Consider the following 13403-nt stretch of genomic DNA (forward strand, 5'->3'; position numbering starts at 1 on the left):
CTTTGATCGTAGGATTACATTTGAGTTTCTTGCTTCAAGTGTTTTGTTTTTTCTTCTCCCTCCTAACAGGTTTGTGTCTTCAGATAATCTGAGTTGTCCAAGTCCTTATGAGGAGAGGTCACCTTCTATCTAGCCTACTGATAACTCTGGAACTGTGGCAGGGAGAGCCAAGAGAAAGAACAGAACCAATTAGGATATCACTGTTAAAAATAAATACCTCCCCAGAAAAAAACAAATTGATATTGATATTTCTCATTTATACCAGGTTTATTCTAAATTAGTAGTCTGCTCAATGACTTATAAAAGAGTTTCAGAATTGCTTTTAAGGTGTAATTGAAATGGTGTGGTAAGATTTTTAAAGGAGATCATGTGATTACAGCAATCACAAGATACAGGATTATATGACAGCTGGGGCAATTATGCAAACTTTTATTTTGAATGGTATGCAACACTCAAGTTGGCAATACCTGAGCTCTGAGGTTCTACTCGGTCATTTCTCAGTGGAGAGACAATGTGAAAGCATCCCTTTACTGATACATCCAGTCCACCATACTGTGTTCATAGTTTATATATCTTCTCTAAGCAGCAAGTTTCTGAAGTTAGGACCATTTGGTATTTGTTTTCACATTGGTCCCTATTCCCAGTCCATTAGAAGATCCTCAATAAATGTTCAATGAGTGAATGAATTATTAAACTTTACTAGTATTAGTACAATTTTTTTACACACTTACAGTCTCAATACACATAGTTGTTAACACTGAAATTTTCCATGTTAGTCATTTTTGATGACAATAATCTTACCAAGAATCACACCTTTCACATCTTTATTAAACTAACAACAGTACTGTTTCCTAACAGAGTTATGCTCTTAGAAATGGATAACTGAGATATTCAAAGCTACTTGGCTTTATATTATGTGGTGGCAAAATCTGTGCTTTTAGGGTCAGTCACCCCAAGGCCATTTATCAGCCATTTTTGTTTTAGCAGTCATTTTCCTGCTGGCCAGTCTTTTGCTGGTTTTAATCTGTTATTCAGTTCTATAAAGAACTGAATGTTATCAGGTGAAACCAGATAACCACCTTTATGAAATTAGCAACTTTTAAAACATATGTTAAGACAATAAACACTAACTTATAAAATGTTATGGAACAAAATTCATTTACTGCATTTCTTATAATCCTGAAACTTTTTTTTTTTTAAAGGATTCTTGATCTCTTTTTGACAGGTAAGAATGCTCAGGTTTAATTTTACCCTAAGTGTGGGAATTTCCTCATTCTAGAGATAATGGTAGAGACATGAAAGCAGTAGGAGATATAGAAAAGCCATAAAAGAAAAGGAAGTAAACAGGGGAAGAGATGTGAGGTAGGGAGACAGACCTGAAGGAGAAAGAGCTGGAGAGGGACCAGAAAGGAGAGTAAGAGGAAACAGGTACAACTAGAGAGAGACACAGGCTTTGTGATAAATCTGACAGCTCTTTTCACAGCCTGGTGGCTACCTGGGACCTGAGCATCACAAATTACCTTTCATCACTTTTCTTTAAAATGAACTGACAATTTAGAAAGTCACTTTTGCATTGAGGAACAATGGCGTGTTTTTATTTTAAAACTTTAAAGTCTATTTTTTCATGATATTCTACATTTTCCACAAAATATTAAACATAGCTTGTGTTAAGGATCTGTAAGTTAACTAGCTCTTGCTTGAAGTCTCTCTTTGATATGCATAATTAGGTTGCTGGATATTTTTTGTGGGGGAGGTAGTTTTGGTTTTCTCCAGTGTGCTAGTGTTATAATTATAAATGACAAATAATTACATTAACTTTTTTTCCTTTTGTCCCCAAATGAAATCTTTAGTATTGGTCTAGTTTGATCTCAGGAAGGATACATGTAGAGGTGGTAGGAACCAAATTCTTCAGGAAAACGTGAATTGAGTAATGTTTGTAGTTTACAAAATATGCTATCAAATTCTACACTTTCAGCTCAAAATGAGACAGGCGCAAAGCTGACCAAATGAAAGTGCACTTCATATTTTTTTGTGCTCCACACCTCCCTCCCATCCATTCAGCTTTACCTTACTGCTTTTAATATGTTGATGAAACTGGGAAAAGAACTACACCCTGCTGCAAGCAGATTATATGAATGAAGTTCCCAGATGTATTTCTAATCCATGCTGCCAGTTAAAGTGCTAGTGTCCCAAATATTTAATTATAATCTATATTAGTTTCTGCCACCTAAATAATAACTACAATTTAGATTATTATAGATCATGTACCTGTATATAGTTAAAAAAAAGATGATTCACATTAACTACTTGGGCAAAAACTTCTATTACCTTTGTCATTTGGTTAAACAAAAAAATCATACAGAAGCAAATTGTGTTTACTCCATGAATAGAAAGATAAAAGAACAGCTTTTCAACATGTAAAATTCCACAGAGAAGGGCACTGTGGTTCTATCATACGTAATACCTTTATGTTCACTAGATTCCAAAAGGTATAACTAATAGCCTTACAAGGGAAGAAAGATGCATATTACAAACTTGCATTGTCGTTCCAAATGGAAGCAAACAGTGCCTCTTTTGTGTATAAAGATTTCATGATAAGAAGAGGTAGGTGGATTAACAGAAAACTGGTTGATGATCACAGTCAAGTATTTTTGAGTAGAGAAATGAGGAGTATGAGCGGCAGCAAAAGTATTTGACAGATGAGTCACTGCACTATTTTCTTCTTGGATCAGAATAATACTCATGTGAGAGTGTACACATGATGATCCAGAGCAGGAGAACCCAAAATTCTTCATAAATCACAGGATACTATCACACTGAACAGTAATTTGATATTAAAGGACACTGGCTTTCTAAGTATGGTGATACCACAGAAAAGAAACTGTTGGGATTTCAAATTACATGTGACCTTTAGCATTACCATTGCCACCAGAGAATTCTGTTCAAAGGTTCTAACTCAGTTTAAGATGAATCAGGTAAATTCTTGTTGTTTCTTTTCATACTCATACTTACCTGGCTGATGTTTACATATGACCCATAGGGTTGGTAGTTTCACTAAGCCCAGGATGGGTTCCTGGCAGTGTGGTTGGCGGCTCTGCCGATACGGCAGAAACTTTTTCTTCTTCCCTTCTCTTAAGGCAGGCTGCTTTGGGGTTAAGGTTCCTCTCTGAAACAGGGGAAAATAATTTTTATCATTATAGTCATTAGTTATGAATCAGGACTCTTAAGTCTTAAACTGAACAAATTGCTCTTCTATTTTCTTTCTGTGGATATTACCTCTCTGTAACTTCATTTCCACCCTGAATAACATCACACAAAGGCAACAATGATGTGCTCCCACAAACGCTCGGATTACATGAACCTCCAGGCTTAAGCTTTTTAGTATTTGGTGTTTTCTCCTTTTCTACTTATGCTTTAGTCTTCAAGTGTTTAATTTCATCTACATCAACCTCCAAAGGCAGTTCTTTTATTGCTTCAAACATTTTGGCAAGTGCTGATGTTAGTCTACAAAGTCTCCTCACTATCCTGCTAAGACATGGTACATGGGATTGATATAGATGCTGACATTCTCCATGTACCTGGAGAGAGACATCTGTGCTTTACCTAGACTTTTATCAGTTCATAAAATGATGAAATAGATACCCTCAGCCAATCTTCTATAAAAAATGTGCCAACTCCTCTAGGGAAAGAGGTAGCTGGTACATATCTCGTGCATATATATATGATGATTGGTTTTTTCTATAGCTAGAGGTGGGATTAAAAGGGTGATAAAAACCTTCTCTACTGCTTTGTATATAAGATAGCAGAGACAATTAGATGGAACTTTTGAAGTGGGCATTTTTAAAAGTAGTGGGTCTTACTATGCAAAATAAAAGGAAAGAAAATCCATTGCACTGGAGACCTACTGGATCAAAATCCATGTGAGAATTACTTATCATGTTATATTTTCTTTAAGTGACTTGTAAGCACAAGATATCCAACTCATGACAGCTTCTGGTTTTTTGTTTCTGATAATAACATAAAGTGTAAGTGAAAAGTTGTTTTATATATTTTTATAAACTGACTAAAAATGTCCTAATTAATGTAATATAAAAGGATCACTTAGTCTGCAATGAAGGGGCACCTGGCTGGCTCAATGGTGGAGCATGTAACTCTAGATCTTGGGGTTATGGTTTTGAGCCTCACACTGGGTGTGGAGATCACTTAAAAGTAGTCTTTGGGGGGCGCCTGGGTGGCGCAGTCGGTTGGGCGTCCGACTTCAGCCAGGTCACGATCTCGCGGTCTGTGAGTTCGAGCCCCGCGTCGGGCTCTGGGCTGATGGCTCGGAGCCTAGAGCCTGTTTCCGATTCTGTGTCTCCCTCTCTCACTGCCCCTCCCCCGTTCATGCTCTGTCTATCTCTGTCCCAAAAATAAATGAAAAACGTTGAAAAAAAAAATTAAAAAAAAAAAAAAAAAAAAGTAGTCTTTGGAAGGGGGGTTGTGCCTGGTTGGTTCAGTCGGTTAAGCGTCCGACTCTTGGTTTCAGCTCAGGTCATGATCTCACTGTTTCTGAGTTTGAGCTGCATGTTGGGCTCTGGCTGACAACATGGAGCCTGCTTGTGATTCTCTCTCTCCCTCTCTCTATAAGCCCCCTCCCCTGCTCTCTCTCTCTCTCTCTCTCTCACTCACACACTTTCTCTCTCTCTCAAAATAATAAACTTAAAAAAAAAAATCTTAGGGCATCTGGCATCTGGCTGGTTCAGTCGATAGAGTATGCGACTCTTGATTTCAAGGTTGTCAGTTTGAGCCCCATGTTGGGTGTGGAGAAGACCTAAATATAAAATGTTTAAAAAAAAATCTTAAAAAAACTTGCTTATAATGAAAACAGTATTTATTATGGTAAATCTAGTTAACTCTACTGACTGTTACTCATACGTAGTGATAAAATTTCATCTTAGAGTTCTCACTTTCTCAGCTCCTGCATTTAGGAAAAGACATGGGCCTATAAAATGAGGAAGATCAATGAAGAAAGAAAGGTACACACTTATTAGGATAAGTAGTAAAATAAAAAGGCATGTTCATCATTATGTAAAAATATCAGGAACTGCTTTCTTAACAAGTAATTGTGTACCTCTAACTAATAAGAATAGTTTTTTAAAAAATTTTTAAACATTTATTTATTTTTGAGAGACAGAGACAGAGCACAAGCAGGGGAGGGGCAGAGAGGGAGACAAAGAATATAAAGCAGGATCCAGGGTCTGAGCTGTCAGCACAGAGTCCAATGCAGGGCTCGAACTCACAAACAGTGAGATCACGTACTGAGCCAAAGCCAGATGCTTAACAAACGAAGCCACTCAGGCACCCCAAGATTTTTGTTTTTTATTAAGTGTCACATCCCTTTACTGGGCAGGCAGCAGTCTAATGACTAAAGAGACCAAAAAGAGGGCATAAATTAACATGTTAAATCCAAAGAGGAGAAAGCGAGAACTGAAAGTTTTCCAATTGAAACAGGTTCACATTTTTCTCATAAGAAGGCTCACATTGCTCTTATAATAAAACATTACTGTTAGCTAACTATGACCTTGTGTCACACGAGGATCTAGCAGGCATGATCAGAATAGCTAGAAAGGACCAGAAGCAAAAACTCAAGTTAGGCAAGATCCTGTAAGCCAGTTAGTCAAAGAACACTAAGGGCTGGAAGAACCAAGAAAATACTACAGTAAGCTCTAGAAAATGTGAAGTTTGATCCAAAAAAGGCAAATGCTAGTGTTTTTTAATACTTTCTGGTATGTGAGAGCAGCCCATGGCAAATAAATTAAGCAGCCAGAAGGCCTGATGTACAGGTGAGTAGAAGAAAGACATTACCTGCAGGGCATGAGAAGTGATGGTCTCTCTCACATTTCGTTAATTATAAGAGAGCCAACCTACCCAAAGCTCAAATTTTGGCTAACTCCATAGTCACTTCTTACATTATTATGACTAAGTAAATATTTCTTACAATAACTATGTGGACAAACACACAAGTCAAGAATTTTACATTGTTTCCTTGCTCATATGACTTTTTGCTTTTCCTCTAGTTAATAGTTGCCTTGCTTTTCATTTGCTAGTAATACTAATTTTGTCCTCATACCCATGCTCCAACAGATCTAACAAATGCCTGTCAACATTTTTTTTTTTTATCTTAAAACCTCAAAGACACCATCGTATCATCTATTAATTCCATCTTCTTTCCCTGGAAAACTTTCTTCTGCAGTTAACCATCTTCTATTTTCAATGTGGACTAATAGGCACCTTGATTTTCTAGGCCTAGCAGATCTTGTCATGAGATTTCCTTTTGATGCTCACTTGTGCTGGAATCTTTGTTTCCTGGCTCCCATGCCTTTGTCTTTATTGGTTACCTACAGCATAGGTTCCAGAAGCTTTCTGAGAACATGCACATGGGAGGTAAAATTTTAAAGCCTTTGCATATCTGAAATATCTTTATTCTGTTCTTCACCCTTTGATTAATGGTTTGACTACACACAGAATTCTAGATTGAAAATTATTTCTCTTCAGAGAAATACACTGCTACACTATCTCCTGTAACCCAGCATTATTTGTCCAGAATTCTGTTAATATTTTGACTCACAGGGATACAACTTTTCCACAGCAGACAGACCTGCAGTTAATCTTCCTGTTTTCAGGTAATGCTTGACTTCTGCCTTTTCCAAAGAATAGAGCCTTTCAGGGGCTAGGAGCTTTGTGGAACAAAATTATCTGCTTCTTGTTGGTATATCCCTCCCTGCTCCACTTAATTTCTTCCTTCTAAATAAGTCAATTACCACTACTTTGTCTACTTTCCATCATATATACATATTTTGCTCTCTCATTTGCTATGCTTTCTTCTCTCCCATTTATCCTTGTGGACTAATTTTATTTTTATTCATTTCAGTGGAGATTTAGTAAGGACTATTACCAATGAATATGCTAAGACTATGAATATGCTATTATCAAATCATTTCAACTAAATTAAAATATCCTGAGGGGAGGGTCTGGAAATTTGTTTGGGAAAAGGAAAAGCCTCAGGTGATTCTGGGACCAGTCAGATTTGGGAACCACTGTCCTTGCTCACTTATCTTCAAACTTCCTAAGACACCAGGAAACTAAAATCCTAATAGTTCTATTGTCCGCAAATTATCACTGGAAGGGAAGTAAGCTGACTGAGTAGACCTGTGAAAGAATCTGAGGAGTAAAAGTCTGACCATTAATCTAATCATTAGTAAAGGTGAAAGCACAAACTTGAAAGTAATATGTAAAATCTATTGATCAGCAAAATTGTAACGTTAACATTATACTGGTCATAATGGAAAGGCCTAAATTGGCAATGGCAGGGACCAGATGGAATTTGGTATGTGAGGTACCAAGGCAAAAAAAATGCTTTGACAAAATCTGAGGCTTGGAAGGGAAGCCACTCCTCCTGCTCTTCTCCAGAATACACTGCTGATTGCCCTCCTGATACAGCCACTTGTCCAGGGATGACAGGTTGTAGATAGCCAGATACCGTCTTGAAGTACTATCCCAAGGCAGAAGGTGAGCACAAAGACTCCAGAGAATGTCCAAAGTAGTCATGTAAACAAAATGTGTACCTTTCTAGAAACTGCTGGGCCCAGTGACCAGTGGGTGAAACCCTTGCAGGGATGAAGAGGCTGCCAAAAATAAACAGGTTACCAAAATAACTCACAACTGCTAGAGATAAAGTCCAGAGAAGGACAGTGGCTATACTAAACTCTAAAGGTGCTGCCATAGCAAAGCACAGGTATATGGGCTGCATGAAGGGTTCTAAATCCTGTTTGACAGACAGCCATCAGAGTGCCTTTCAAGAAGGATCTTGCATGGATCCCAAGGCTTTTACATTAAAGCTGTAAAATAAAAGCTCTGGGCTCTGAAGCCCAGAGTGTAAGAGTGGGAGGAAGGTGGTAGGCTTTTATGAATAGGAAAGTAGCCCCTAATGAGGTTATATTTCAGTGTATTTTAATGTTTATTTATTTTTGAGAGAGAGTAGGGAAGGGGCAGAAAGAGAGAGAGAGAGCATGAGCAGGTGAGGGGCAGAAAGAGAGGGAAACACAGAATCTGAAGCAGGCTGCAGGCTCCAGGCTGTCAGCACAGAACCTGACATGGGGCCTGAACCCACGAACCGCGACATCATGACCTGAGCTGAAGTCGGACGCTAACCGACTGAGCCGCCCAAGTGCCCCTATATTTCAGTGTATTTTAAATTCTGTTCAAACTCTAATCAGTCAGTGGTTCCCTATAAAGAGCTTTCCAGAACTGTGGAAGAAAGTCAGTACCCATTAACAGTGACCAGAAAGTTATCACGCAGTTGGATGAGCCTAGATGTTACATCTTGTTTCAGACTCAGCTTTCCTGTCCTAGCTACTTGTATGGAACCACTACAAAGTCAAATCTTGCAAGTGAATGAATAAGATCCCCCCAGGCATGGTGGAGTTTATAACTTTTCCAAACACAGAAGTATTTCTCACTGATGACTTAGGTCTGAGAGTACGAACCTCTGATCTTAAACAAAAAGCTAAGAATATTCTGTATTCTAGCTCTAATAAACAGTGGGAAGGAAAGGTACTATATAGGAGTAAGTTTTGGCACCACTGCTGTCCAGACAGTCCAGGTGGTAGGAATGGTCTTGACAGTAAATGGCTGGGTAGAGTCAGGGTAGAAAATATCCTGGGTCTGCAGAGCAGCGGGATGGATGTACTGGGATCACTAAACACGGGTGCTTCACTGCCTTCAGAGTGAGACAAAAGGTGTCAGACACATTAAAACCAAACCAAAACAAACACAAAAAAACTTTGATAAAGTGACAGGAGATATTGAAGGCTCAAGAAACCACTGATCCTGCTACAGATGAGCAGGCAACAATCAGACTATCTTTATGAACATCCCAAGGGAGTTCATACATTTTTGAAAATCAGGTTTCATTAACATTTACCCTTTACACATATTCCAATGGCCTTATTAGGAGCAAGTATCTGGTTTTAATGGTAGATTGGTTATGCATGAAATAATCTACTCATCATTCTTATTAAATATACTGGAGGGAAGTGGATGGATCAGTTAATTACTATGGTTAAGTTTTTCTGCAAGTGCGCTCAAGTTCTCCAACTCTGGTTTCCTCAGAAATAGTATTCTTTCTGTGACCAATGCTGAGGGTCATCCACAATTATAGCTGCCAAGTGTCTGTCCTACTCCTATTCTTTTTCCTTTTCCAACTTTCTTTAAATAAAACCCTACATAAATATCCAGTACATCAGAAAGATAGAGTTGCTCTTAATGAAGAGAGGTTAGAGGTAGGGTCTAGAACCCAACACCACACCTATAATTCTTTGTAAAAAGACTTAGGACAAAACATTCATAACTCTGGATAAGAAGACAAATAGGTATATGAAAAATATCAAGCTCAATGGTAAAACCTTTCAAGGGCAGGAAGCTCATATTAATTGGTAACCTAGGGTCTAGCATATAGGTGACTGGGACAGAAGAGGTGAACAATAAATGCTTGTTCAAAAAATGAAGTTTGAAAGCTTCTTCAAGATTCCATCAAATTTCCTGAAAGATAAAACCGTTGGCAGCTGTCTGAGCCAGCAGTGGATGAGCCAGTATAAACCATACATGTGTCTCTTAGAGACACTCAAACATGTCAGGGCATATTAGGCCAAGAAGTTCATGGCATTCCTGATCAGGGATCAACAAAAAAACCTTGAGACCTTTTTGACTTGGGTATAAAGGACATTCATATGAAGTAAAGCCAGGAGGGGCCATGATCAAGCATTCTATTAATCAGCAGGGCCATTATAATAAATGGCCCAGGGTAAAGCAGGCAAGAAATATAGTACAGAGAATGGGGAAGACAGGAAGCAGCAGGGAAGGAAGTAGGTCTAGGCAGGTAAATTTAACAGTGTGGAAGACCAGATTCAGTAAGAACAAGAACAAAGGGGCAGAAAGCACTAATGCTGAGCAGTGAGCAGAGGCTGGCTATTCCCTGCAACATTTGTAAGACTGCACTCTACTGGTTTGTGGGAAGCACTGAGCATACAGATATTGACCACTACTGTGAGATGGAGAAGGAAGAACTACAGAGAAAACGCGATCCAGATGATGCAGTGGCAGAAATACTAGTTGAATTCATAGACAACTTCCCAAGCAGAAGAGAAAGTGGAAAAAGAAATGTCTGCCTACCTAAGGCAGAATAGTTATGCATCTCTGCTGAACCTACTTACCTCTGACTTGCTGTTCTAGACTAAGGATGACTGCCACGGCCTGATGAAGAATAAGGAGTTTTGTTTGGGGTTTTTCACTCTTTAAATGGAGCTGACACATTCGACCAAGCTCTTTGAATGCCTCATTAATATCCCGCACACGTAAACGTTCCCTGGCATTGTTAGCCATCCGCCTTTCCTTCTCCCTTTCTATCTTCTGTTCTGGGTTCAAATCCTCATCTTCATTAGTACTGCTAGAAAACAAAGTAAACAACAATGTCTATTAGATTCCCTATAAAATATGATGTGCTTATTATATAAAATCATAAAGTATAAAGATGGAAATGAAAACTATCTACAAATTTTACCAAACAGTAGTAACAGTTATACTTAACATGATTATATGTATATCTTTCCAGTCTTTATTTTATGCACAGTTATATAGTTGAAATTATGCCACATATATTTTTAAAGCTTATTTATTTTGAGAGAGAGAGAGCTGGGGAGGGACAGAGAGAGAGGAAGAGAGAGAATTCCAAGCAGGCTTCGCACTGTCAGCGCAGAGCCCTACGCAGGATTCAAACCCATGAAAGTGTGAGACCATGACCTAAGCTGAAATCAGGAATCGGACTCTTAACCAAATGAACCACCCAGGCGCCCCTACCACATAAATTTTTAAATGCATTTTCACTATGCATTATAACATAAAGTCATCTCTATACCAGCACCACTCTTCATAAACATAATTTGAATGACTACATAATATTCTAGCACCTTGCTACTCAGACTGTGATCATCAGAATCAGCATTATCGGGAGCTTGTTAAAAACAAACTCTCAAGGGTGCTTGGGTGGCTCAGTGGGTTAAACATCCAACTTTGGCTCAGGTCATGATCTCACTGTTTGTGAGTTCGAGCCCCGTGTTGGGCTTTGTGCTGACAGCTCAGAGCCTGGAGCCTACTTCTGATTCCGTGTCTCAGTCTCTCTCTTCCCCTCATCCGCTTGCGCTCGCTTGTTCTCCCTCTCAAAAATAAACAAACATTAACCCCCTTCCCCCAATAAAAACCCCCCAAGCCCCATATACTCTTAAGTTCTACTGCAAGCCTACAAATTGGAAGTTACATTTTAACAAGATCCCTGGCTGGTTCATATGTACAATAAGGTTTGAGAAGCACCGTCCCAGTACACTAATGCATTCTAACTTGCCTAACCCATCTTCTTAAATATCTTCTAGCAGGCACCTGGTGAAAAGGAGAAAGACAAGCTAAAGGTAGAGGATGAGAGAAGGATCTCAGAAAAGGACTACTTTTTGTTTCACAGAGAAATATCATCAGTGGCAATGATTTTAAAACATGGGTAAACTGGAACAATTTTTTTGAAGGACAAACTGGCAAAATATCCAAAGCTTTAAAATGTTTATTACATCTTGATCAGCAATTCCAACTTTAGAAATTCATCCTAAGGATATAATTAGAGATGTTCATAGGATTTTATGTAAAAATTGATCACACAATTATTTACTTTAGCAACTAATTGCAGTCCAATAATAGGAGACAGGTTAAATAAAGCACAGTACATCCAGACAACTACCTACTATGTAGCCTCTAAAAATTAAGCTTCAGACTATGCTAACTAAAAGATGCCAGACACAAGACTACATACTGTATGATTTACGTGAACCTCTAGAAAAGACAAAACTGTAGCAATGGAAAGCAGATCAATGGCTGCCAGGGGATGGAATAAGGGTACTGATTACCAAGGGGTATAAGGAAGCTTTTTGGAGTGGTAGTAATATTCTCTATTAATATGGTAGTAGTTATTAAGACCATATACATTTGTCAAAGGACAAAAACCGTACACTTAAAATTGGTGTATTTTATTATATGTGAACTAAATTTCAATAAACCTGGCTAAAAACAAAAACAAAGAAAAAAAAACCATGTTTGAGAAAACTCAGGGACAGATGAAAATGTTAAAAATACACTGTTATATGAAATAAAAGTTGACATTATAAAACATATATTCAGTTTAGTTCCCATTTAAATTGTGTTTATGGAAAAAGAAATATTCCTTAAAAAGTAAACAGTGGTTAAATCTTGGTAGTAAAGTTTCTTGCGATTTTTGTGTTCTGTATTTTCCAAATTTCTGTAGTGAAAATGGACTAAATAATCAGGAAAAAAAATTGAGGATGCATTGGAATAACTTTTAGAAAATTCTACTTTATATCAGAAATGACCAACTGAGCAGAGTCTCTCAGAACTTTGAAATAATGTGCAAAGAATAGATGTTTTCTCTTCTCTAATAACCTTGAATACTGTAATAAAGGGTAAATACACAATAGATTTTTACAAGCTAATTGCCAAAAATTTTACATGTAAAAGTATTCTTTTGATAATAGGGAATCCCTAGCTCTTTTACTTCAAAGGAACCTTTATAGGTCATCGAGTCCAAAGGTTTCCAAATGTGGTTACCATCACAATCTTCAGGGGCACTTGAAAAATAAAGGTTTCATAGGTCCCACTACAGAAGACGTTGATACAGTGAGCTTAGGTTGGTGCCAAGGCAGCCTGTATTTCTAAAATGTTTTAGAATTCCGGGGCACCTTGGGTGATTCAGTCAGTTGAGCATCAGACTCTTGATTTCTGCTCAGGTCATGATCTTCCAGTTCATGGGATCCAGCCCCCACATCTGGCTTGTGCTGGCAGTACACAGCCTGCTTGGAATTTTCTCTCTCTGTCTCTCTCTGGCCCTCCCCTGTGTGCACGCACACATGCTCGCTCTCTCTCAAAATAAACAAACAACAACAACAAAAAACTTACAAAAAAAAAAGTTTCAGGATTCTATGTAGTGGGGCTGAGAACTACTGCTAGATCCAGAGAAATCAGAGATTTTCTCAGGATCATACAGCTGATTAGTGGCAGTGTAATGACAAGGACCTAGGTTGGTATTCCATGGAGGCAAGCCTACACCACATACCTAAAATTATCATGATAACAGTAAGTACAGTACCTTTACTGAGTATGTACTGCATGCAACAGAGTGTGTAAAGGGCTTTATATGCATCATTTTTCAGTTTATTTCCATAAGAATCCAGCAATAGAAAGTCTCTTTTCAGAGAAAAAGAAACTAAAGTTCAGAGAGCGTTAATAACTTGTCCAGGGTCACGCGGCAGGTA

At 38.2% G+C, this 13403-nt stretch overlaps 1 protein-coding gene across 14 annotated transcripts in view; it reads right to left on the reverse strand.

Annotated features, from left to right (window-relative positions):
- TCF12 (transcription factor 12) overlaps positions 1–13403 on the reverse strand; it is a 377037-nt gene that overhangs the window by 2202 nt on the left and 361432 nt on the right. For 9 of the 14 annotated variants that reach the window (XM_060618407.3, XM_060618410.3, XM_060618412.3 and 6 more), the window contains 3 exons: positions 10251–10483; positions 3013–3166; positions 1–152 (listed from right to left, as the gene is read on the reverse strand). The exon at positions 1–152 is cut by the window's left edge and continues 2202 nt beyond it. In XM_060618407.3, the coding sequence (XP_060474390.1) occupies positions 3024–3166; positions 10251–10483 (376 nt within the window). In that variant the 3' untranslated portion in view covers positions 1–152; positions 3013–3023. The remainder of the gene's footprint in view (positions 153–3012; positions 3167–10250; positions 10484–13403) is intronic. The other 5 variants (XM_060618409.3, XM_060618411.3, XM_060618413.3 and 2 more) reach the window with 1 other exon arrangement.

Source organism: Panthera onca, chromosome B3 (assembly GCF_046562875.1).
Source record: "Panthera onca isolate mPanOnc1 chromosome B3, mPanOnc1 haplotype 2, whole genome shotgun sequence".
In the NCBI taxonomy this organism is placed as follows: Eukaryota; Metazoa; Chordata; class Mammalia; order Carnivora; family Felidae; genus Panthera; species Panthera onca.